General features: G+C 41.9%; 1 protein-coding gene across 9 annotated transcripts; it reads right to left on the bottom strand.

Moving 5' to 3' along the window:
• Positions 1-27457, bottom strand: pfkpa (phosphofructokinase, platelet a). 9 transcript variants are annotated; one of them, XM_032503564.1, is made up of 23 exons: positions 27186-27457; positions 23786-23859; positions 20579-20656; positions 18854-19043; positions 18232-18397; positions 17402-17446; positions 17190-17298; positions 16835-16930; positions 15376-15468; positions 14499-14624; positions 13684-13748; positions 12342-12411; positions 11282-11428; positions 9906-9976; positions 9445-9532; positions 8529-8681; positions 6022-6186; positions 5273-5334; positions 4667-4778; positions 3757-3856; positions 3452-3457; positions 1726-1831; positions 1-811 (listed from the first exon to the last, which is right to left on the bottom strand). In XM_032503564.1, the coding sequence occupies exons 1-23, from the start codon at positions 27277-27279 to the stop codon at positions 655-657; spliced, it is 2373 nt and encodes a 790-aa protein (XP_032359455.1). In that variant the 5' UTR covers positions 27280-27457; the 3' UTR covers positions 1-654. The 9 variants fall into 9 exon arrangements, with proteins under 9 accessions (XP_032359455.1, XP_032359453.1, XP_032359456.1 ...); XM_032503562.1 differs by lacking the exon at positions 8529-8681 and adding an exon at positions 7162-7314; XM_032503565.1 differs by lacking the exon at positions 16835-16930 and adding an exon at positions 16277-16372.
• Positions 27458-27672: the final 215 nt, after the last annotated feature.

The raw sequence follows: 27672 nt of genomic DNA, 5'->3' as shown, positions 1-27672 counted from the left end.
TAGGGTCCACTTTTCAAGTGGGATTTTTAATCTGTGGGAAACATTAGTCTCTTACAGTACACATAGAACTTGTTGGTGCATTAGGACAGACAGACAGACGCAGTACAGCAGTGCCTACTGTTAATAAAATATCCATATTCACGAGCAAAATAAGAAACAATGTTAAAAAGATAAATATTAGCTTCAGTGTAAAGCACAGCACGCACTTCTCTCGACTTGCAGCAGTAGAACTGGATTGCGTCAGTCTCTAATAAATTTGCTGAACTTCCCACTGGTTCTAGGCAGATACACACGCTGGTTTTTCCAGCGGATTCAGTGTCTATTCTCTGAGCTTCAGAGCCTGCCTAAGCAACTGGACACAGAGAGAGTGCAATTTTAAAACAGCGGGGGCATTAAACATCCAGGGCAACAAGGGCACACAGCTGTGTGGACGTGTGCCAGAGCATGAGGGTGTTTGCTATTAGGGGCACTGCAGAGGATAGGTCCCAGTTCATGAGTTTGTCAAGACAAAACAGAGCGGAGTGACACACACAGGAAATGAACACAGTATGTGGCCAAACAGAGATGGCTGCTGATTACCGGAGCTCTTTTACTACACACTGACTCCTCACAGACATGTAGTCTTGCATACAGACTGCATTCTGTGTTAGGCCTTCAGATGGCTACTGAAGCGTCGGACTCTTTAGGCCGGTTGCGGACGACGTGCTCCAGCTGTCCGGAGTCGGACACGTCGAAGGTTGTCTTGTACTTGGCGAGGATCTTCATCAGAGGACGCAGCTTCAACCACCACTGCTCCTTAGGGATCCTGTGACTGCAGGCAGGCGAGAAAATAACAGATATACAGGATAAATACAGTATATACATAGAACAGGGAGCATGTTGATATGTGATACAAGAGTGACTTTAAAGGCTAAAACTGGTGTTTGGGTTCATTGATGGATCAGCTCGAATATGAATCCAACAATATTTAGCCTCATTCATTTTTAGTCATCTTAGTTTTGGCCCCACATCGTCACATTGGGGGGGCTTAACACTAACATGAACCACAACTAGACTAGGGGTTTAAATCACGCGTTATATCCTGATACGATATTATATCACAAAGTCTGCCCCGATATGATTTTAGATTCTATTCAGCGGCCTGCGACTGATACGAGACCATAAGCCCATTAAACCCAATCTTGTATATATTTACAAAAAGCAACTGAAATGATATTTGACAATTTCATTACTGAGCTCTCCCAGACAGTAAAATTAAAACAAACTACTTTATTTAATAAAAAGAATAAAATCTGAAGTGGGAATTTCAAAATACAGGCGCATCCCAAAGAGGACGATATGTAATGATATTTGCACTTTGTATTGATAATGTTGGACGATTACACCCCTAACCACGACTAGAACAGGGTTCCCACACCATCTTCAATATCAAATTCAAAGACTTTCCAGGCCCAGTTCCTTCAAAGTCAAGCATCAAACACGGCATAGTTTGAGACCCGGGTCAAGGTTAATTACTGCCACCATACTGGCAGTTTTTGTATTTTGAGTAAAATATATAAATTCAAGAACTTTTACTGATTTTAAGTGTATTTTCAAAAAACTTTAAGGCCTTGATCCCCCCCACCCCCCTCAAATTCACAACTTCAAAGGATTTCCAGGACCCGTGGGACCCATGTAGAAAAAAAGAAAGTGACATTGGTGGAGTGTGAGTCGTGTGATACGTACACAAAGTCGGTCTCGTCCTTGAGTTGAACGACGGGCTGGAAGACCAGAGCCCTGCGACGCATCCCCAGCAGACAGCAGGACTCCTCGGTGTTGGCAAACACTCGGCCTGCAGGGAAACACGGAGCAGTCAGAGGAGGAAACACAGGAACGTACCTGTCCCTTCGCTGGGTGCAGATAGACGTGGGGCAGTGGGTATGAGAGGGTCTACAGCGGGATGAAAGCAGCTCTGCGTGGATCTACAGGAGGAGAAAGCAACTGAGGCAACACCAAGCATCATAGGCAGACAAGAACATGTGGGGTAAAGCAGCAAAATGGTTCCACTATTGATACAGCTCACACTAGGAGTTCCCCGTCGTACAATTTCAGATGACTTAGGAACTGGAAATAGAGTAGCATGGTGGCTAATGCTAAATTCGTGACTTTGGGTCCTATCTTGCACCCGGCGCAGCGCAAAGCCCGACCAAAGTGTCTTTCCTATTTTAAGACTGACGCAGTTGTAGAGCAGGGCAATATATGGATATTACATCAATACTGATATATGAGACTAGGTATTGTCTTAGATTTTGGATATTGTGATTTGGCATAAATGTTGGTTGCTGGTTTTAAAGGCTGCATTACAGTAAAGTGATGTCATTTTCTGAACTTACCAGACTGTTTTTTATCAAAAATCTCATTTTGTGAAAGCACCAATAGTCATCACTACGTTATCTTAGTTTGCGGTATCAATATTGAGGTAATTGGTCAAAAATATTGTGATATTTTCTCCATATTGCCCAGCCTGATGCAGTTGGTAATTTCCAGTCCAGATCCTGCGTTGTTTAAATAAAAAATGCACCTGCGTCCATCTTTGGCCCACGGGCGTGCTGGTCTTACAGGGAGGTGTGTTCAGGTACATTCTGGGCGTGCTGGTCTTACAGGAAGGTGTGTTCAGGTGCATTCTGGGCGTGCTGGTCTTACAGGGAGGTGTGTTCAGGTGCATTATGGGTGTGCTGGTCTTACAGGGAGGTGTGTTCAGGTGCATTCTGGGCGTATTGCTATCTTGAGGCAGCGGGGAGTGATCACATCATTGACCAACAAGAACCTGGTCTGAAGTCAATAACGCAGCATTTCATTATTTTAACAGCAAATTAGTACAATGCAAAAGATTAAAAATAAAATATTACAACGTGAAATAGAATTATGATATGCTTATATGCTTTCACTTAACGCACAAGCAGATCAGTTTCTTCTCCTGAACGTCTCCTTCTTGTTCAGCAAATCCGCCATCGTATTAACATCGCGCCAAGATACAAACATGCCTGGCTGTTAAAGGGAATGGGAGAGGACTTCTGATTGGCTGTTAAAGGGAATGGGAGAGGACCTTTGATTTGCTGTTAAAGATTGATTGCATGTTACGCCCAAAACGCACCTCTGATTAATGAAGACACTAAGGACAACCCTTTAGGACCATGCGCCTGGCATACAGAGCCTTTTTCTCCGTTAAACTAGCTAAAGAGGATTCGTACGCGCCCTAAACACACCTGCGCCAGGCGCTTAGATCATTAAAATAAGACCCGAAGACAGTAGCAACACTAACCGGTCTTAGCTGTACCCCACAAGTGCCTAGACCGCCTGAGGGATCGTAATATGACAGAATAATCACAAAGACAACAGGGAGGCACATGGAGCTAGAGATGGAGATGGAGATGGAGATGGTCATGGAGCCAGCAATAAAAAAAAGATTTACCTTCGTCTTATGTCATCCATGTGTATGGGAAATAGACATAAAAAACAAAAGAGGAGTTTTAACTTTAATTGTAGCCTTTATACACATGCAGTGTATCACACATCACTCACAGTTGTTAGTGACGTTCTCATTAAATAGTTATGATGATGGGTGAATATGATCAATACACGATTTCCTTTCAGAGGACAGAAATACATCAAAATGTCAGACAGTGACTCCATGACAGAAGGGTCCGCCTCTACAGGGAGGAGGGATCCACTACCACACGTCGTCTCAGTAATACTGCAGTGGAGCATTGACCTTACCGTGTCTGAATGTCTCCAGCAGCTTTTTGCTAATCCACTGCATCGCCTTGGCAGAGATCTTGGTCCCGAAGTTACGATCGAACGGGGACGGTGCTCCTCCCTTTTAAAACAATCAAAGTGTTTCATTTTATCACATTTTTTTAACCCCAAAAAACATGAGGATGAAAACAACTTGACATTTGATGTTTTGTCCATATATGCTGTATTGAATAATTATAAGGTAAAATTAATTCCTGTATTGAATTAGTGATTATTTGGCTAAAGATTTCTATTTCTCTCTATCTACCCTGCTGACACTGAGCTTTATGCAAATGATTGCGTAACCCTAAAAGGTCTTAAAGTCTTAAATGTGACTTGTTGAAACCTGTAGAAACCCTGTATTCATCAAATGTATAGGACCAGATTCAAACCCAGAGCCACCAGGACACCCGCCAAACTTGTTTTTTTTAATTATATTTAACGGTTGTTATTTGTGCTATGTATTCTGGAACCAAATGTACTTTGATAATTCCTGAAACCCATTATTTGCTGCAGGCACAACGCACTTCCCCTTGAGGATCATCAAAGTTCAGTTTGATCCAGTTTTATCTGCTCTTATCTCGAGACACACAAAGCCGCAATACAACAAAGCCCTTCCATGTAAAATGAAGATCTGCATATTTATGATACAAATATAGAAATATGTTATTAAATCTTTCCTTAGTCGGAATTCATTTTTACTCCTGATCCAGCTACAGAAAGGAAACACACCCATTTAGTCAGTAAATTGTTTTGTCGTTGTACATTATAAGGTTTGGTCTCTAGACCTATTCTATCAGTAAAGTGTTTTGAGATAATTTCTGTTAGGATTTGACACTATATAAATGAAATTGTATTGAATTTAAATAAGAACCAGTGTAGCTGTGCCTACCTGCTGCATGTGTCCCAGCACATTCTTCCTGGAGTCAAACACTCCCCTCCCTTCTTCAGAGTACAGCTGGTAGATAAAGTCAGTGGTGTAGTTTTCATTACAGTTCTCATTCCTAAACCCAACACACACAACACACACACACACACACACACACCACACAACACACACACACACACACACACACCACACACACACACACACACACACACACAACACACCACACACACACACACACACACCACACACCACACACACACACACACACAACACACACACACCACACACACACACACACACACACACACACACACACACACACCACAGTTATTAGTCAGATGTCTGAGTCTACATAACCATTGTTCTTTCCTCACTGAGATCATGTCAAAGTGATCAGATGTCAGCTGTTTTAAGTGTTGACATCAACATTGCTTCTGTTTACTATACAAGCAGCTTAAAATCAAGTGCTGAGGACAGGAAATACTGGATCATAGAACTTTATAAATGCAGCAGCAGTACACGGGTTATGTGTCTGAATCTCATGATTACTAAGTGGCTCAGCCTTAAACTTAGCTGTGACTGTCTGGACTGCTGGAATCATCATGTTACCTGAGGACCAGTCCTCTTTGAATGCTGGTCTTCATTTTCTCAGTCAAATGTTCAACATTGGCCTGTAGGAATAAATAGGAAATGTGAGTGACCAGTAGATGGCATCGTACTGCTGAGGCCATCCCACAATTGGCCTGAAGGCTTCTTGTATATGGAGTGAGTGTGAGTGGGCATTCACACAGCCTACGTCGGCCGTCAAACACACACAGGTCTTTCCATTAATTTTGAATGTCGATTGTTACAGCAATCAGACTTGTCAGTCAGTATTGAGTGTGAGAGTTCTGTACAGCAAACAGGAAACATCACTACCTTCATCGCTGCCACAAGAAACTTTCTGAAACACAAAACACCAGCACTGAACTGCCCAGGAGGGGGAAACAGCTGTTTGCCAAACAACAAAGCACAGTGGATCTGTCTCGCTTGGCTCTTTGTCTTTTCTTTCTCTTTTACTCCGTGAAATAATGCTGCCGTCATGTGCAGTCGGATACAAACAATTTGACGGAAACTGTGAAATATTAAGTCTACTTGTGCTACATTGGGGGTTTTAAAAAACACAACAGGATGTCACACAAATGGGCAGTTTCTGTGACACTCCCACACCGCCGCACAACCCTGAAATCACCAGATCCCTATGTTGGCCTGAATGGGGCCTCAGGGAGTGAATGCCTTGATGGAGAGTTGAGAAATTAAAGATGAGGCAGTCAATGTTGAGGTGCATGTGTGCACGATACTAAGACATGATGTGTTACCTGCAAGTCTCTGATGTCAAATGGCTCCTCGTAGATGTAGGCAGCATCGGCTCCAGCAGCCAGGCCGCCCACGCTGGCCAGGTAGCCGCAGTATCCTCCCATGGTCTCGATGATGAACACGCGTCTCTTGGTCCCACTGGCCGACTGCTTGATGCGGTCACATGTCTGACACATGCACATGAGCTCACAATGTCAGTACACAGGATGTGATTATTACAGCTTAGCATTATGAAACTGTTAATATGTGAGGTATCTCCAGATAAATGTCATGTTTAACATATCAAAGTGCCAAAAAGTCAAACCAGCAAGGTCAGAAGGGTGATGATTAGTCATGTTCTGAAAAATACATTCCACATAGAAATACAACAGAAAGACACTAGTTTCAAGGCCAGCATGCTTATTTTTCAATCTGGATAAGAGTCAACTTGCTAAGCAATTCAGGCAGATTCAGGCTAAAATGCTGCTTTGCCAGTTACACAGGAGTCCTGCATAAGGATGAGAGAGGACATCAAATGGTAAACTTTACATATTTAAAATTCAAATGTTTGGTTTGGAACACTTGGTTAGAATTTTATTTGTAGATGTATACTATCTTTTCTATTTGATTTGACATTCAAACATTATTTTAATAGTCCAATGCTGTTAATCAGTTTGACATCAGGTGACAGTGATGTCAGTAATAAGTCGAGTTTCAGATGCTACAACAATGTTAAAGGTGCATTACACTGATTCAGCATTACACATCTACAACGTTGGGGGACTCACAAGAGACGGCTCAAGGCAGCTGAGGCCGAGATATTCTCCACCAAAATTTCCCATAGTGCAACTTGATGGCATATTTCATTAGACCCTACTTGCCTTCAGTGTTTTGGTTAAGGTTAATCCTGAGGTATAATGTTAGAACTACAGTTAGGCTAAGATGTGAGTTGGGATAAAGTTAGGTTAAGATACAGAGAAATCTAGAGATTCATGCAACACTTAACTGCACATCTGCTTTTGGAAGCTGAGAGTTTGCGGAGTGTAAGCACTGGACCATTGACTCCACTGATATGTGATATTATGTGTCATTTTCATCCTCTGTGAATAAGCATTTTGAACAAAGCGGTCAAAGTTGTGGGGGCGGCGGTTTGTCTGCCTTACCTCCACGATGGCATTGAGGGCCGTGTCTGCCCCGATACTGAGATCTGTGCCCGGTACATTGTTACTTATGGTGGCAGGCAGCATACACATCGGGATGCAAAGCTCCTCATAGGCAGAGCGAGCCTCATACAGCTGCAGCAGACTCTCAAAGGCCTGAAGCGGCAGTACATGAACACACGTTAGAGCCACTAAAGGCTGGCCACTGAGAGAGAGGTGAATCTCTCTCAGTTTACAGGAGTGTATCCTGCCATTCCGGCTCTTTCCGTGTGATAGTGGCAATGGCTTCCCTTTGGCAAAAAGAATGGAGGGGCAGAAATGTGGGCAGAGAGATAAAGAAGAAAGTGAAGAAGGGAAAATGAAGAGAATGGAAGGACAGGACATTGAAAGGACAAAATGTAGAAGGAAGGCGATGGAACAGATAGAACAGAGGGAAGAAAGACAGCAGTCTGTGTGTTCGTGATTCAGCAGCACAAAGCCGTGACGCTGCATAGGACAACCATATGACGGCCACATCTGCTGTGGAAGGTTATCTGCAGGCAAGACGAGCACCAATCGAGTCGGCATACACAGGAGGATGAATAAGATGGTGGCGAAGATTCAGGTTTGGAGATGTCATCCTGTTTATATTTGCGCTGGTTCTTTAGTTCATTTGAGTTACCATGATGCTTTAAACAAACACAGCAAGAGCAATGTTGGGTAGTTTTATTACTTTTATATATTCTTTGCATAAATATCCTCAAATTTATGCAATGTTACTAAAAATATAAAGTTTGTATTGAAGCTTCATTATCAATAAAAGCAGATAGATGCAATACAGTGCATGTTAACTGTACTACAGGGTGTTAGTTTGTGCTCTGTAGCTGTATGTGAGAGCTAGCTAGACATCATGTTAACCACTCATCTTGATGTTAATGATGTAGGAGGACAAACACACAGACAGGGAGAGCAGAGCAAACATGGCGGCCACGACTCTCGTGCACCCCACAGCATGCCCGCATGTTGTCACTCACCTACTCACCTGACAGGGAAGGGAGGGACGGTACTCTGTAGCTTGGTTTTACCTTTACCAGTCAGGCCTCACCGTACAGACGTGACTCTATTTGTCTGTCTGGCTGAGTTGCTGATGTTTTAGTTTCAGTCCAGATGTGGCTGACAGGTGCAACGTTCACAAAATTTCCTCCAAATAATTCACTGACTGGTAAAATGACTGAGTGAGCAATTTTCCCCTTTCTGAAACATGATTGGCTGGCTATGTGAGCATGAGCAAGTTTGACTGTTTCTCTGCTTGTGTCCATGTGTGTGTGGTTTCAATCTGTCTGGGTGTTACTGTGAGTTCAACTGTTCTGGTTGCCAGCCCCATCACTTACAGTAGTGATGGCGTTCAGAGCTGTGTCAGCGCCAATGCTGAGGTCTGAGCCCGGCACATTGTTGGAGACAGTGGCTGGGACCATGACCATGGGCACACAGAACTCGTCATATTTCCCGCGCGCCGTTAACAATTCCAGCAGTGACAGGAAGCCCTGCAGGGCAGAGCCAAGCACTTTAGTGTCTCCAAGGGTGGCTGGCAGGTTGGTTTGGTTGAGAGGTGCTACTTGCCACAAGGAGGGGAAGGACAGGGTGCCAAGGGGAGGAGCCAGGTCTATCACAACGGACAGCAGCGAAACAGACAGGTACCACTCCATATACTCAAAACATTATCTCTGTCACACATATACACATCCATACATGTACATTTACTTGCATATTTCAAAGGAAAACAAAGCTGGTGAGCAGATAAATGGGATTGCGTGAAATGGCTGGAAAAAAAGCAGGTGCTTCCTGTTATATTTCAGTCACAGTGTGTGTTGCTTTACTTTTCATTTCAATAATTCAATGCCCCACATATAGAATCATACTTTCTCTCTATATTTAGAGTAATGAAAATCAACAGTGAACCAAGAAATTACTTTGACGCACGATTATGTAGATGACTATGTAAGGAGCCATATGGTGGTGTGTTGACATAAAATGGGATAAGACTGATGGAAAGGATCAACATTAGTGTTCACTGTCATATACTGTACATATAGACATCTGGCAATATAAATAGTAATGCTTCCACAGTTTGACGTTTTTAATTGTATGAGCATTGTGACAATGTTGCTGAATATGAAATATAGTATTAGCACTCCTGTCGTGAATTTTCAAATGTCTAAGAGCTTACAAGCTTATGGAAAGTAAAAATGACAATGTAGCCTCATAAGCTATATTAGCTAGCAGGGACAAAAAAAGCTTTAAACATACCTCAAATCCACCAACAATTAGGAGTGCATTAATGTTGTGCATTCGCATCTGCTCAGCAATTTTGTCAATATGCTTTGCAGGAAGTGTTCTGTAAGAAAGAAAAGAGCAAAGTTGTTATTTATTTATATGAACCAGAGGCGAATACAGCTTCCACCTAAAATGTCAAAAAAGTAATGGTCAAATATGTACTATTGTGTTAACATTTTATTGACTAAAAATGCGTTCATCTATGACACGAGTTTGTTCACAGATGACACAGCTAATTTCACTTTGAACAATGCTGTGTTTACTAAACACCAACTGACAAAAGTTAGGCTACATATACTTTAAAAGCCAAAATCTGTATCTGAGTCTACAGCAGTATTGATATCTGAGTTTACAATAATCCACCAGTCCAAGGAATGACATTATATATACTGTATAGGTGCTGTTCAACCAGCGATAACAGAGCCAGACGTTACCTTTTGGTTCCCAACAGGGATCCACCTTGTCCCGTCCATCCTCCGACATCAGCCCATTTGATCTCCTTAATCTGAGGGAAAGACAACACTTGCAAATGTTACGGCATCACGTTTTAAATTGATCCTTCTTTTAGCATTCAAATGTATGAATCCTATGCCTAAGATTGATTCTTTATTGCTGGTGGTCCATTTACCTCACACCTTAATACATCCAGAACCTCCAGTGTTAGTTCCAGTTCTGTATTATTTGACACGTCTTGTTAGGCGAGTTACCTTTCTGGCTACACTCTCTCATATATAACAGAGGAACTGGACCGGCGATAACCCAGAGGTGTGTAGCAGCGAGTCCCAGAGCACTGACGTATAGAAATCCATTACTCCTGCTGGTCTAATCTTCTTGGGGTCAGTTGGTACAGCCTGACTTCAGCTAGCCAGAGCACAAACTGGGTGTTTAACTAAGCACTAATACTGAGAACATTTTGATGAAGATAAACGATCAGATTGTTTAAGTGCTGATCTTTGAATAAGCCAAGTTCGGACTGAGGTGACTTATGTTTTTTTCTCTCTGGGAAAAGGTCAAAGGAGAATAAAGGAGAGGAAACCAGTTCTACCAGTCATAGAGAAGGAAAATAGCAGTGTCTCAAATTACAGACCTGGGTTCACATATCTACGATCTGCTTTTTCCTTTCATTCATCATTCAAGATTTCCTCCATAGTCAGATCAGGTGAACATCCTCCCATTGATTGATTACTCAGAGGCTGTGTGTTACTGTCTGTGTATTTTTTTGCCCTCTATCAGTTTTTTGTGGTACTGCATTGACTTTGTCAGAGCAGGGCAGGGGCGGGAGAGTCTGTGCAGGAAATTGGTTTGCATTCATCTAGACAGATTATCGCTTGTGTCCAAACAGTGGCTGTGCACTGTCTGACTCGCCAACTCTGTCTGAGCTATTATATATATATATATATATATACACACACACACACACACACAGTATATCCATCCAAATTTGATGTGATAAGTCTTTTTATTTAAGCTATTTTGTAATTAATACATTTTATTTATTTTGATTGATTGGATGAACTATAATTTGCCTAAAGATGATTATTTTGTATTTTTGTCTGACTGATTGAATGCTTGTGCTAGAACAGTTACTCAGTACTTGAGTAGTTTTTTCACCAAGCCCTTTTTTACTCTTACTCAAGTAATTATTTGGATGGCTACTTTTACTTGAGTCATATCATTCTGAAGTAACAGTACTTTTACTTGAGTACAATTTCTGGCTACTCTACCCACCTCTGGTGGTGTATTATATACATGCAACAGTGCACTAGTAAATATATAGTATAGTGTATAAGTCATATACAGTAGTACCCACCTGGCCTTTGTAGAATCCCTCAAACCCATCACTGACAGCAAACATCTTGTGCCCCTCAGAGATGCCCACCCTGACGGCTGAACGAACGGCAGCATTCATGCCCGCTGCAGGGGCCCCAACATTCAGCACTGCCACATTGAAGTTGCTCTGAGGGCAGAAAACGGACATCAAATGGGACTAACATTGTTTATCATCCCACCAAATAAAGACTGTTTGTTGCAGTTGTTTTTGGAGGACAGTTGATCAAGCTCCGCAGAGTGAATCAATAAATGGTTTCTGCTCTGCTCTCAGCTCCATGCTGGGCCTACATTGGTCATTATCAAAAGCGCATGGGGAGCCAAACCCTGAGGCGAGCTCCACAGCATGGCGTCTGGCATGCTGCCTCTACGCTTCACTGATCTGAGCTGCTTCTTTTGGAGCCACAGCAGCAGGCTGTCACAGCTACTGGCAGGGTTGAACAAGTCATCCCTTAGCAGGGAGCCAGGTGTCACATGATATCGCTGTACGACAGACCAACACTGAGCCACCTGGGCATTCTGCGAAGCATACCACTGCAACTATAGCCTACACAGCAAGCAGGTAAAATAGTTTATTATTAAATGGTTCCCATAATTACAAGTCGCCTTATTTTCCACTTAACAGCAGGAAACAGCTGGCACCATGTTTAACTAGCATGCTTTGAAATTCTCCCATTACTCTATATTGCCAAACCACACACTTACAGGAATACTTGAATCAGCACATGAGCCTTGTTTTGCCAAGGATACCTCTGAAAATAGCAGCAGAGTGCACCATGATTGCATCAGCTGAGTCATTTTTTGTTGGCAGATCCTTAGGAGGGTAATAAAAAATTAAACATCTCAGTGGTTTGGGGAAAAAAATATAACTCTCTAAAAACTATGGTGCAGGCAAGATGGGGGCTGCTACTATGTGTGAAAGAAACAACTCCTGCTTGGTGTGTGTCTGTATATTTCTGGCTTGTGTTAGGAGCGAGGAAACCGAGCTGACACTGTCACTGTCAAAAGGAAAGGAAGTGTCAGGATGTCGTGAGGTGACTTACAACTGGCAGTTCGGATTCTGGTTTACGATGAGCCAGCAGTTTGTACGTCTTCAGGTTGTTTTCAAAACTCCTGCAGTAAAACATGTCACATGCAATATTGTTACACAAATAGTTTGGAACATTTTCAGCACCACACGCATAAAAATGCACAATATAGCAGTCCCTTCAAGTTTCACTGGCTTTTTTTTTTATTGTTGCTGCCCAAAATGCCAGATTTTGCAGTAGCTTTTGTAAAAAATTGCAATAAAAGTTGCAATGTTCTGTATTTATGTAATGAAATAGCTGGAGATGGTGAAAATTGCTAAAAGGTTTTTTAGTGTACTTCTTAAAAAAAGGAAACTTGTTTCAGGGTGACTAAAACAACTCTGGGCTGAGTGTTCCTAGTAGGCTAACCTTACCAAAAAGGCTCAGGATGCTGGTAGAATATGAAAATGGCTTATGATTTATGACACAAAATAATTATTTACAATTGAATTAATCAAATTTGATCATATCTGTTAGTGGCTGGTTAATGTTCACATTTTGAAAGTTAATTTCCTATCCTGGTGCAATACATTCACTTAACGGTTTGATAAAGCAGCCAACTAATTGGCTTTTAACTTTTTATTGCACTTACAATAACGAGCGATGCTGTGCTCAACTTAAATCATCTTATTACCTTCTCATCTCCGGTTTATCCTGCATCTACTGTGTGTGTCTGTGTGTTGCGGGGAGAACTGAGAAGGCAGACAGGAGTGAAACAGCAGCAGCTTTTAGCGACTTCAGAGTGAAAAATGTTTACAGCGTACATTAATGGTAAAATGTGTAAAAGTTGGCAGGACAATCTGAATTGTTCTGCATGGTCATTGGTGTTATGTTTTGTTGGTAATTGGAAATGTAAAAGGAAATGTATTTAGCGGCGTACGAGTGTGACGTCAACCTGTTCTCAATTCCGCTTGGTCATTGGCTCTCAGCATCCGCTACCTAGGCAAAAGTCTGGCACGGGGGACTGCTGTGATTGGTAGAAAGTTGAGGACACTCAGTTCACTGGTCAAATTTCCAGTGAAGTTGAGACGATTCGACAAAATTGCGAGTCAAACGCAAGGAGATTGGTGGAATTGTTGCAATGCCCGAGGGTCAGAACTGAGGGTTGTAAATTGAATTAGCTGCATCATTATAATTTACAACCAATTGTTGACTCTATGCTGTGTATAAACGACAGACTGATGGTGCTCAAAATAGCACCATGGTCCACTCTCTGTACACCTGTCTACAGTATGCAACATCAAACTCCATGTCTTGATCTTGAGTTAAGTGATGTCTTTGGTATATAGGATTGGTCCCAGCGAGCAGTCAGTCATACCTGCCCCGAAGCTTAACAGCCTCCTCAAACCGTTTCCCGTCCATGGCCCTCTGGACCTCTTGAGTCTAAGGAAAAGAGAGGAGTATTGTATGGAGTATGTTTGAATTCAGTACAATTACATACATTGTACTTCCTGTGTGTACAAAAGCAGAGTCACTTTGTTTAAGTTATATCAGCTACGATGAAATATATGTAGGCATTCATACTGTGATCTTTGAAGGGCCTATTATGAGCGCAACAATTGCTGCATGTGGGACTCACCACCTTTCTATTTTAAAGAGACAGAACAATGCAATGTCTTCAATACTCAGCTAATATGAAACCATGTTTTGACCTGGAATAGAATTGTATTCCTTGAACCACTTTACAAAATCTGAAAGAATAACTGAAACATTTGGCAAGATTGTCTCTTGACTTCTGTCAAAATCCAACAACAAAGCCTCTTTATGTGTTTCTATGGTGATGGGTTGCTATTACATCACCATCCAGCAGGCAGTCATCGCCAACCCTGCCAAATGCTTTACATAATCATTAACCAGACACAACTGCCTCTCAAACAATATAACTCCCTTGTGAACATCAGTGCCACTTCAGGCCCGATGGACCATTCCTTAATGCTCCCCCATTCCTTAATCCCCCCCCCCCCCCCCCCCCCATTGACTCTGCCTCTCTTAGTCCAGCTGAGTCATTTCCCAGTGTTTGTGTTTATATGTGCTTCGCGGTTCCCCTCTCTCCTCAGCTTCCAGACTTTTGTAAATACATGTTTGTGTAAGTATTGAATGTGTGGCCTGTTTCCAGCCCAGTCCAGTGCCTACCATCTGTACACACTCCATCAAAGGCAGGCGCACCGATTGGTTACCGCACAGAGAGACCACGCAGGCTGGCGTGTTGGCTGTGGTCTCAAGAAGGGCAAGAACAGCCTCCACACCCATACGGCTGGCCTGTGTGAGCAAACACACACAGATACAACTGCATCATCCTCACTATCAAAACCTTTCTATGTTTTTCCTGTAAACATGCAATGTTTTATTTGCCAACACATTCTTCCACAAATCCAGTGATTTTTTTTCACACCGGACACAAAATTTGAGAGAGAGAAAACAATCGTTAGTTATGTCTTTTTCTCTGCTTCAATTTTTAGTTGGTCTGTGGTAAACGTGAAGAGATTTCTCTCTCACTGTTTGTGATGCAGTGCTTCACGTGTTGACCCTTAAATCTGTTAATGGGCTTACCCTGAAACCTGGAGCCATTTCTCCTTAGACACACACAGGATTAAACAGGAAATGCTTTGGACAACTGGACTATTCCTACCAAGATACGTCAAATGGAGCGCACAGAAAACATGTACAACAGATTGATAGTGTGCACACTTTCTATTATAAATGCTACAAGTTGTAAAAGTCAAACATGTAAATTGTAGTCAAACAAAGGCAGATAAATGAAATCTGACAATGTTATTGTTCTAAAGTTAGTGTATCATCAAGTGTATATTAGGGTTACAACTAATGGATATTTTCTCCATTAATTGATTTGTCAAAACGCCCCAAAGATGTTCAGTTTGCTTTCGGATAAGGCAAAGAAAAGTATCACACCCTGATACTTCAGAAGCTGCATCCAGCAAATGTCTAGTATTTAGCTTGAAAAATTAATCAATTCACGTTAAAAAAATAAAGAAATAAGTGGTGGACCTACCAGGATGCGGTCAAAAGCAGAAGGGGTCCCTCCTCTCTGCACATGCCCTAGGATAGTCACTCGTGTGTCAAACCCCAAGCATTTAACAACAAGCTAGGAGGATAAAATGTACACGTCTTAGCAAATACTGCGGCAATATTCTTTGTTATTCCTCTAAGGCTAATACTTCTGTACAGTATATTTAACAAATTCATGAGATTATGCAAATGTATTTAATGCCTATTAGTAATTCAGCTAAAAGTGAAATTCTGTCTGCGATAGAACCATACTATAAAAAATGTGTATGCAAACGTACAGATACATACAAACATGACCAGGCACATCACACGCTGAAACACAAACACAATAGAAAAGCTTAAGAGAAGGGGAAACAGCAAAGCACAAGCAAGCCATTCTAATTTTTCAGTCATGTTAGCGGGGAGCTCTTAGCTTAAACTGAACATCACAGAAGATCCCAAGCTGGAAGTGCTAAATGAAGGGGTGATACTCGGGTACAGTACGAGAAAACAAAACGCCTGAAATGTTTGCCTTAAAAAAAAAAAAACAGTTAGTGCATTGGCGTGGCATACAGTGATTATCTCTGTGAGAAAGTTTACACTGTCATACATACCCGTTATAATTAAAAAAGTATTCAATACAACTATGTGTGAAGCAGTTAGAAATAAATGACACTGGATTTCACAAATGTCAGGGCGTGAGGTTTAGTGAGGGTATCTGCTGGGGGTTTTATAGCAGTAGTAGTATCGTGACAGCCATGACTAGAGAGTGTGTCTGATAGAGCACTCCAGGAACACAGCAACAGAGTCAAAGCCACATTAGGGCAGCAGTAAGTAGTACAGGTCATACAGGAGGCAGTCCAAGCTGGCACTCGCCACACTTTTAAACAAAGCTCTGTACTTACATCCTTGACATAGTCAGTGGTAATGGGTGCGTTGTTACGATCAATCGCCCCTTCGGCTACAATTATGATATTCAGCCTTTTCATTCCTGCTCGGTTCTACAAGGAGGAGTGGTGGAGAAACAACATGACAGAAAAACTGAGACTGTGGCTGCGACGTGGGCTTTCAGACGCACAGGGGCCAGACGATGCCAACAGCCGGGGGGCTGAGAATATATCACTTCATAATGAAATTTGCCACTGCAGCCTGTGTTTGCACTTTGTAATCAGCAATATCCTGCCAACCTTAAAGCTGGTCATTACGGTGTTTGGTGTTTCAAGCCCCCAATGTTAGGATTAGGCAATACTTAGGTGCCTTGAAGTCGACATTGGGGACTTAAAACACAATTGAGCGGTCATTACTGAATGTTTTTCTTATCATCCGGTTAGTATATTCTGATGCCAATTATCAAGAAAACTGCAACACAGACTATTTAGGATATTTGTGGCACAGAAGATTGATTTCCATCAGTCGGGTCTCCATGCTTCTGGCTTCCCCTTTCTTTGCATTCAGGTACTCACATCCTTGACTATACCAGAGGTTATGGGCTTCCCATGTCTGTCTATGGCTCCCTCTGCAACTATGATAATGTTCAGCCTTGTGCCCCTGGAACGGGTCTGAATCATAGAACAGTGGCATGTTTCCAAAGCAGAAAAAACACACAATTATGACACCAGAGGACTAAGACTAAACACCGATCCTTCACATACTGTGAGTCTTCTCTGATAGAAGAAAAACAGGATTTTCTCCTTGTAGAAAAACAGAAATGTTGTTCGGAATACTAATATTGTCATGTTAAACAAGACAGCAAGAGAGAAATATATACATTTGTTATGAGTCACTGGGTTTACTGTGGGGAAAAAACAAGATTGTTACCGCAGACAGTTTTTCACACATCTTGTCCTCCCAGCCGTCCTCCGGGGGCATCTCAGGGATCAGCACCCAGTCTGCTCCACACGCCAGGGCACTAACCAAGGCCAGGTAGCTAGGATAAAACACACACTGTTTCATTATCACACATGTTTTGGATAATATGTTTATAGATATGTTTTGGGATCTGCTATTGAGTTTATCAAATGCATTCTTACCCACAGTGTCTGCCCATCACCTCCAACACAAATGTTCTCTGGTGACTGAAAAATCAGAACAGAAAATATGACTTAGCATTTGAGTAGCACAGCGCTATGCTGATGTATTCAAAAACAGACATTTGTAAGGTGATGCTAAATAGAGCTGAAATTAGCGTAAACATGGTAATGTGTTTGCTGTAGAGCTGGGCAATATATCGATATTATATCAATATTGTGATATGAGACTAGATAGTCTTAGATTTTGGATATCATAATATTGTAATATTGCATAGTTATGTCTTTTTCTGAACTTACCAGACTGTTGTAACTGTTGTATTATTTGCCTTTACCCACTTAGACACCCACATTACTGATGAATATTTATCCAAAATCCCATTGTGTAAATATTTTGTGAAAGCACCAACAGTCAACACTACAACATCATTGCGATATCGAGATTTTGGTCAGAAATATTGTGATATTTGATTTTCTCCATATGGCCCAGCCCTGGTTAGCTGTTAAATTGCCTGACAGGTTGACAATGGAGCATGTTTTATTTCAATTTTAATTCCTCAGGGTATATTGACATTCCGTTTCCAATAATACATTGACCTTAAATTTGTTAAAAAGCAAGTGTAAGTAGTGATAAACAAATATTTCATAGATGTTTATCCTACCATTGTCATGCTAGGATAATGAAATGCTTAGTCACAGCAAGTACAAAATCCCCTATTTAGGGATTATCCACCCTTTGTTTCCAAGTTCAGGGTGTAATTCTGCTCATAGCTTTATCAAATATAACTTATATAAATAAACAAACAAATAGAGCTGCTCTATCTCCCCCTCACCTCTGTGCAGTTGTCATAATTGCATCCACCACTTCAATGATTCTGTGCAGAGCAGAGTCAGTGCCAATCGTCATGTCAGTTCCACAGAAGTCGTTATCAATGGAGCCAACCATCCCCACGATGTGAAGGGCCGAATACTTCTGAACAGCATCAGCATCAATCAAGCCTGAAACGATCAGAATTTTTTAATGTTTCTCGCTAATATTGCTAGATTCACTTTTCTAATGAGCCTACACATGCAAAAGTGAAGCCGGCAGCTGGAATGGTTTAAGGAGAAGATCATATCTGAACATAGCAAGGCTGTCTCTTTAGCTCTAACTTGAATAAAGACAACCCTTTAATTCAGTTTTCCTGTGAGGTAGTTAAATCCTAACAAACATTTAGCCTTTGCCGCCACCTATGACGATTGTGATTGGTTAAAAGAAATATCAGTACACCCAGAGCAACTTTTTCTCCCATCCCGGAATGCTGTGTGGACTCGCCAGACGCTGCGATTGAAGGTCTGGCAAAGTGAGACTACTAACCGCACATCGTGTAGTTAATGGGTTTGCATTGAGCACACCTGAAACTAAGAAAATAGTACGAGGGTTAAGCAAAGAGGAGGTTTATCTTTCTTCAGTACCTTGCTCCGCCAACTCCCCCAGCAGCCCACTCCATTCCTCCCTAAAGAGGTTGGCTCCGGTCAGGCTGCCATCTCCACCGATCACGCACAGGTTGGTGATGCCGTGCTGCACCAGGTTGTGAGCTGCCTTTAGGCGACCCTCGTGGCTGCGAAACTCTTTACAGCGGGCACTGCCGATAACAGTCCCACCCTGATGACCACAAGCGTGAAGATTTCAGCCTATTGCACTCTTTTCCTGTGACTTTAGGTCCCTCAGCTTCCTTTTTGCAACTCAAACCCTGTGTACTTGGTGCAGTATGGTGTTTAGTAGAGGTGGAACGGTACAAAGAAGTCACGGTTTGGTTCATACATCGGTTCAAACATCCCAGTTCGGTTCGGTACAGCGGAGGGAAAAGCAAAACAAAAATGCAGAAGGCAATTTTTTTTTATTGTCCAGGCTGTACCACTTAGTGTCTAACAGTGTCTCCCCTGAGTGTGTAAAGTAAAGTACCCCACTCCATCTGGGACTTGTAAACAAAATAAGACAATCAGCTATAAAACTGAAAATGCAGCATCTCTTACTTATGACAGTGCAAATTACATAGAATAATGACAAAACAAAAAAATTCCTCTTAGGCGAGACCTTCCCCCACAAAAGATAAAAAAGTATTCTTGATATTAAGTGCGACAGGCATACATTCCTAGTTTCCACTCTGCCACGATCTCCTGTAGCTTCTCATCTAGGTGTGTGTGTGTGTGTGTGTGTGTGTGTGTGTGTGTGTGTGTGGTGTGTGTGTGTGTGTGTGTGTGTGTGTTTGTGTGTGGTGTCTCATACAGGGGCCGCATCTGTAGAACTGATGCTTTCGTTTTCCTCAGAGTCAATGAAATGAGCAGTCACCGTGACCTAGCTTTCTGTAGTACAAGAAGAAGTCCAACCATCAGTTGTTAGTGAAACGAGCAGCAGCTGACAACTCATGCTCCATCAACGTCCAAGATGAAAGGGACTAGCTATAGTTTCCCTCGTGTGAAAGGGAGGAAAAGTTGGACGTTTTTTTTGTCTTGTTCCAGTGATTGGCACATCTGGGTGATGGCGTTGGATATGCGTTTGCATGTCAGATGTATTTCCACTCACATACCTGATAACTGCTGACACACAGTCCTCGTCTTATCCACCACTCTCTCGCCTGTACTAATGCGATCTTAAAGAGCCCAGGCGGGTCCTCTAGCTGTTGTGCGTCGCCACCACTCGCCATAGGCTAGGCTACTTGTCCATATGAGTGTGCTGCGAGCTCTAAGTCACTCACTGGAACGAGGTGGCGCTCGGCTAAGAGCTACCATACCTGTAGCTTCAGAGCTTAGGCGGGCTACAGGTTAGGTGTCAATAAGAAAACGTGTATCTAACAGTAGTTCCGCATTACATATGCATGCAAGTTTTTATTTTTTTATTGTGTATTCTATGTGTAAATTCATGTACAGAACTGAGACACCTGTACCGTTTCGGTTCATGAATACATATACCGTTCCACCCCTAGTGTTTAGTGTCTTGCTTAGGGACACTTTGACAATAGTGAACGCTGCTTATAGTACACTGACTGCTGGGATGTTAGGGAATTACCTCTTTAACCAGAACACAACTTAGAGGAACCAAATCATGTAGCTAATTCCTATTAGCTACATGATTTGCATGTTCCTCCCGAGGGCCCTATTGCATTAGATGTGTGGCTGCTGCCTATGATAAGTACTCACCACTTGTAGCATGCTGGAAACACTTTCCCATGTGGCTTCCTTTATGTTCTCGCCACCGTCCACCATACCCTGATAGCCCTGATCAAAAAGATGAAGTATCTTAGTAAATGAATATGAACTAAGATTACTGAACATATACTGCAAACAACATCAAGCTACCAGCTGGAGTGATGTGGACTCCTAATGGCAACATTAGCTCATCAACACTCGGAACTTAATAAATATGTCAACCTAATGCAATGCCATAGCAAAGTGAACTAAAAAAAAAAGATGTAATTGTGAAACTCTAGAAATTAATATGGTTTAAAAGTGTGTCCATCCTCATATGTTGTCTTGCAGAAGTGTGCATGAGAACAGCCCAGAGTATTGTAGTACATGAGTGGGAGGGTGGTTTCATACGAGGTATGCCAAAGCCTCAAGTCAGTTATGTAACAGCACACTGAGCGAGGAGGTCCATGACAGACACAGATGTGCAGGGATCACAGGGTGAGCGAGCAGAGTACAGAGTACCAAAGCTCCTGTAACATCTGCTGTGTGAGAATAAACATCCCTGTGTCCATTAGGGCTGTAACGATACACCAAACCCAGGGTTCGGGGTGTATCACGATTTTCGACCCACGATTCGATACAAACCTTGATTCTTTTAGTTTGGGGGGGGGGGGGGTTCTCAGTAAACATAATACAACTTTTGCCACATGGCATTGTTTTGTCACTGATTACATCCCACTTTGCAACACAGTAATACAACAGAGATCCTTATTTATTGATATTGATGGATTTTCAATTTTGATCAATACAACATCAAAAATAATGTTTCCAAAATTGTTTCAGTGGTTCAACTCGTTGGAATGAGACATAAGAATAATGGTAATGGTAACAGCTACGGACAATTCCGCTTGCAACCTGGAAAAGTGCTTTGGTGCCTAATGTCTAGGTGTGGGTTGACAAAATGCTAATGTAATTCTTGGTGGGTAACATAAGAGTATGTTATTGTTCAACACGCTCAGTTAGTTTTTAGCATGACCACGGTTAACAACTCTGAGCTAACCCACAAATTCATCAGTAACGTTAACTGTTTAGATAGATGCAGGGTGGGAAATTAACTTTTTTGCCCACCAGCCACAGTGGCTGCTGGATGCCCAATTTTACCAGCCACTTTTTCCAGAATTCAAATTTATAAAAAGTGCACTAGCATATTTTGAATTGTTTCAATACATTATTTTGTATTATTAATACATATTTTATTAATATAAGCTAATAAAAACCATGATGACTCTGGGTCTTTTATTGTCTCTAATTTAAGGTTAGTTGTTCCTCTAATGAACAAATTGCCACATTTTTTAAACCAATGTCACGGACTAGAGGTGAAAACTACGCCACCCGCCACTGTGGCTGGTATACAAAGCAAAGTCACCCGCCACTTTGAAAAAGTACCCACCATTGGCTGGTGGCGGGTGCTAATTTCCCACCCTGGATAGACGACTAATCTAATGGTAATTTAGCTAGCCTGTCCTACCCCTGTCTGTCTCACTCTCCCGGCGCTGCAAGGCTTCAGTCAGGATGAGAACTGACAACAGCCCCGGCCCGGGGACACATCCACAGTCAGCCCCCAGCCAGCTAGCATCCATCCACTATTATTACAGCCCCGGCCCAGGGGACACATCCACAGTCAGTCCCCAGCCAGCTAGCATCCATCCACTATTATTACAGGCCCGGCCCAGGGGACACATCCACAGTCAGTCCCCAGCCAGCTAGCATCCATCCACTATTATTACAGCCCTGGCCCGGGGACACATCCACAGTCAGCCCCCAGCCAACTAGCAACCATACCGGTCAGCACTTAACTTCGGTGCTAAGGACGGGAAAAGTTAACCCTCCGATAGCGTTACCGGTGCCCCCCCCTTTCGCTTTTAGCAGTCTTTACAGTTAGCTAAATTTACCAGACAAAACAGGAATAAGGCACCAAAAGGACTAATACTGACTGTTATGTAAAGATGTGGTAGCATTGGATCTGGACAAGAAGGATAACTCTGGGAGTTGGAAGAGGTGTGTCCTGATTCTGCCTTCTCACTCACAGGTTTGTGGGGTTGAGTGTCGTGATTTCGGTTTCATATCGCATATCGTTACAGCCCTAGGGTCGATAGATGTAGACTGGGATCTTACTATTGTCAATTAAAGACTGTTGCAACTAAAGTACAGCTGTTCCTTCATTAAATGCATTTAGGGTTAGGTACCTTTCACTTTTTTCATATATATACAGTATACTATATATACCTGTACATTAACATTAATTTCAGTTGTAAAAATAATTCCCCCAAATAAAAACCCCTCCCTCTCCCTGTCCTTACAACCTATGTAATAATTATTGTTTTTTTACACTACACTGTAGCTTTTATTCTTGTATTTGTATCTTATTCTCTTTTAGACTGTTATCATTTTCTATCTCTTTTTAAATTGCTCCTTAATGTTTTATGGAAAGTGTTTTGAATTGCCTTGTTGCTAAAATGGGATATAGAAATAAAGTTGCCTTGCCTTACAACCTCAGCCTGTCAGTCAGTCAATAGGGAATAGTGAACACTGTGGTGCGTGCCTGTCACAGAGGAAGTCTAACGTTAACCCATAGTGCGACTGCTTTCACCTCGCCGTAATATACGCTGTCTACGTAGAGTTTGGTGTAACTAGGCTACACTTGCAACTGCTTTACCATGACTTAAAGTGTGTGTGTGTGTGTGTGTGTGTGTGTGTGTGTGTGTGTGTGTGTGTGTGTGTGTGTGTGTGCGCGCTCCGCTCTCTGACCACATGTGCTCGCGCTAATGTGCTTTCAAGTAATGAAATTTAGCAGTGTTTGATTTAAAGTAAACTGGTCCTCGTAGTACCGAGGTAATTTAGTCGGTACCCAAGAAAGTAGCGAGTTTGGTACAAAACCCTAAATGCATTAATCTTAAACACTTGTTAAGACATATTTGACAGTGGTTTGCTAAATTATATATGTCTTATACTTCTGTTGTGTTAAAACAAAAGGTTAATAATTACACATTTTACCTGTGTTACCTGTGGACTCTTTTATAAAACAAACAGGTAATACTATATAAAGGTGATGTGGCTGCAAGTCATGTTTTCCTACGTTGGGCACACTCCTATTGTATAAAATAAACTATGAGCTGTGTCAAAGGCCTTAACAATGATAATCACAAAGTGGGGGCTCACCTCATGAATGAAATAAACTTTTGCTCCCACATATAACCCCATTCGAACCACGGCACGTACGGCAGCATTCATCCCTGAAAAACAATAAAGAATACCTGTAAGTAATCTTAACAAAACAACTTTGTGCAACACTGCAGTGATGAGCAGAGTAAATAGTTCAACTTTAAAGGTCCATTGTGTAAGAATTTCTCCCATCTAGCGTCGAGATCATAAATCGCAATCAGCTCTCTCGCACCACACAGTTCAAAGTACAAGTTACAGCTACGGTAGCCTACACGCTTCAAAAAGCCGGTCTTTTGCTCTTTTCAAAATCCTTTTTCTGGGCGAAGAAGACTACTGTTCCTAAAATTAGCAGCAGCTGTGAATTTATCATGTGGAAGTGAAAAATGTAAAGGTGGAGTAGTACGTCCTGTTAGTCCCACACCGGCTAACGTATTTCAAGATGGAGCATGACTATGAAGCGTCTTCCCCAGTTAATGCAAACGAAAATGTCAAATTTCAAGCCACTAGGAATACTTGGAATTGATGGTGGTGGTCAATTATTCATAAAAAAGGAGAAGTTTGTGAAGGGGCAACACAGATTTTGATAATGAACAACTAAAGATGTTACACACTGGGCCTTTAAAGAAGGAAAACACGTTTCAACTGTGACAAATCTTTAAAAAATTTGATTCGCATGGCTGCATGCAAAACTTTAATTCCCTCTCTCTTAGTATTTATGTTGTGTGTGTGTGTGTGTGTGTGTGTGGTGAGGGTGGGTTGCAGTCTATCTGTGTTTAAACTTATCTGTGACATGGGCCACTTTTTTCCCCCACCACAGCACACTGCCATTTTTGGTCAGTCAGTTACCCAGCTCCTCCTACTGCCTCTCAGTTACTTTGTGGTTAGTCCAAGTGGACGCAGTAACCAAGAAGGCCCTGCTCTGTGGCGTGAATGTCAATGGCAGGTTAGATTAAACACTGACAGTGGGAATAATGGATAAGGCTTTACCCACAGCAGGCAAACAGGAACTTGGCCGACGACTGTAGGAGATATAAACAGAAGAAAGGACTGAGGTTCCTTTCTACCGGTAAACAGTACAGACCTAATGGCAGCCAAGCAGTGTTGTTACCAAGCAACACAAAGATTTAGGTTAGTGGAGAAGACAGCAAAGAAAAAAAGACAGTACATGGTACACCATGCTGGGAAGTAAAAACCCTCCTACAGTCACAAAACAAAGCATGTACAACCATTAGAAAGGGACCAACAATTCATCATATCGGCCTTTAACGGTCGGGCTCGATTTATTATATATTACATAACTATATTCAAATACACAGCCTGGTTTAATCACAGTTAGAGAAGACAGAAGGTTTAGGGATTTATAAACAGACACACTAAGACTGCAAGTAAGAAAGACAATACAGCATGATACAATTTTAAGATTATCCCCAAAAAAATATCTTTCATGTTTCTTGTCCAGCTTAGTTTTTTGTCAAAGCTAAAAGTCTGAAGTTTTCATTCTGCATAAGTGACACTATTCTGGCGCAGAAAGCCCAAGCCAAGGCCACACAATGCCCTCTGACGCTGACATTCAGTTCCTGTCATGCATGCCGCTGCCTCATTAGTTTGGCTCTGGAGCCAACATCAGGCTTTTTTTTCTTCCTGTGTGTGTTAATGTGTAGGCCGCTAACAGTGAATTCCAATTCTAAAGCCACCCCCTAAAGATTGATTTTTTTTTTCATCCTAAGCCAAAGACTATATTGTCCGTAACATGACTGGCATTTACGGTAAAGCGTATAAAACTGCAGTGCTGCTTGTTAAAAATACAGAAAGGAGAGTGCAAGCTAAAACAACGTCTCCAGGTTGACCTCACGTTGACCTCACGCAGCATTATTATAATGCCATATTGCTACTAAAAAAGGCCTATTGGTGGTAGCTTTCATTTAACCCTCCTGTTGTCCTCGGGTTAAATTTGACCCCTTTCCAAAAAGTTTCTAGATCAGAAATTTGGGTTTCTGAAAAAGTAATGTGGATGGTTCCCAACAACGCTCCTCACAAGTTAAATAATCTGTTAACTACTTTTATTAAATGTGTGTTTTTGTCAATAATATAGAATTTGGGAGAAAACAATTTGTAGAACTTTTTTTAAACGTGTCAAAAAAGGGAGAAACATTTCAATTAAAGTGACTAAAATGTGACAAGATGTCAAAACAGTAACAAAAACGTCCAATAAGTGAGAAATGTCAAAAAACAAACAAAAAAGCTTTAAAAAGTTGAGGGAAAACCAACAAAAAATTCAAAAGGTTCAGAAAGAGTTGACAAAAGAGACAAAGTCATTGGGGGAAAGACAAAAAAAAGGGTCGAAAAAGACGACCATGACATTCATAAAAAGTTTTTCATTTTAAATTTTGACAAAAATGTCCAGGTCCGCAAGGGTTAATAACTTAGCCTTCAAAATTCACAGCAGGGCTTGAACTGAAAAACAATATTGGTTTTTAACATTAAGTTGCAGTAGCCATTACTACTACAGTTTTATGCAAAATGAATTGCACCAAATTACTATGAAAATGTAGTACTTTATAATATCGTGGTTGAAAGTGTGTATTACAACCATTGACAGTAAAAAAATGGATTATAACTGTTTCAGTCCAATGAAGAGACGAGCCGGTGAGCACGTGACCAGGGTTTCCTCTATGACGCACAGTGGGAAGGTTAAAGGAAATTTGATGTAGATATGCAACTCATCACGTAGACAGGATACAGGCATGCCACCAGAGATACTCACTATGACTGCTTTCGAACCACAACCTCATGTCTCATCTCACTGAAAATATAGCCTACATATTAAGGGTGCTTTTTTCAGTGTCCATATACACTGTCAGTCCTTGCTTGCTAGGTTAACACAGCACAACCCGCAGTGCAGTGGTCTGCACCTCTATGGCGGCCACTGCTTCATAAATTAATTAGTAGCCTACAAGTTAATTATATTGGAACCTCAACTCGTCAGTTATGCTGCACTGTGTCTGTGAATAGGAAAAAAGCGACACGGCTTGGCTCGACCTTGACAGCTCTCTTGACTGCTGTCACCGTGCTTAGGGGACAAATATGTCACCATATCAATGGAAGAGGATGATGCTGTTAGCCAGTTAGCAAGGAATGTCATGTTAGCATGCTAACTATGATACATCCATGATGCTAACTGGCGGGCTTCCTCGCTGAATGCTCGTAACCTTATTCACTGTTACTGTACTACTGTACTCTTACACTAGCCTATAATATGACAAGTTTAGCCGCTTTACTAACAGTGCAACATCACCCAGGTGTAGACTATGTGTATTTTTTGCTCTCTGCGGGCCTGTCCTCCCCGGCACAAAAATAACGTTATATTCTCTGGGAAGCTGTCAGTCCGACGCTTTACCTTGAGCATCCCCTCCGCTCGTCAGCACTGCGATGGCTTTCCCCGCTCCCGACAGGTTCTCAAAGAATATTTTCTTGCCGTCTGGCTGCGCCATTTTCACAGCGGTTTAGAGTATATCCCAGTCCAATTCGATAAAATAATACAACGGGACCGCAACAGTATAAAATTGTGCTAAAATGATGAAGGGCAACACACGTCCGCCCCCTCTACCTAATATATCTTCTCCTGTTCCCTGTTCCGCATCTATTCGTCGATTTGCAAAGTCCGACCGTGAGAAGTGTGATTGACATCGCCGTGAGCCAATCACATCTCGATTTAGGAGTCCTTCCTTTGATTTGAAACCAATTGGAGGAAATGTGGATGACATGTGGGCGAAGCAGACAGTGGGAGGATGCCGGTGTGGAACGCAGTTCTCAGGGGCAAACATGTTGTTGAGGGGTAAACCCACCTAAACTAAGTTTGTTTTACTAAATTACTCCTAATTATC

Source organism: Etheostoma spectabile, chromosome 22, assembly GCF_008692095.1.
Source record: "Etheostoma spectabile isolate EspeVRDwgs_2016 chromosome 22, UIUC_Espe_1.0, whole genome shotgun sequence".
Classification (NCBI taxonomy): Eukaryota; Metazoa; Chordata; class Actinopteri; order Perciformes; family Percidae; genus Etheostoma; species Etheostoma spectabile.
Note: the sequence above shows the minus strand (reverse complement) of the source record. Positions and strands in the feature narration are given on the sequence as shown.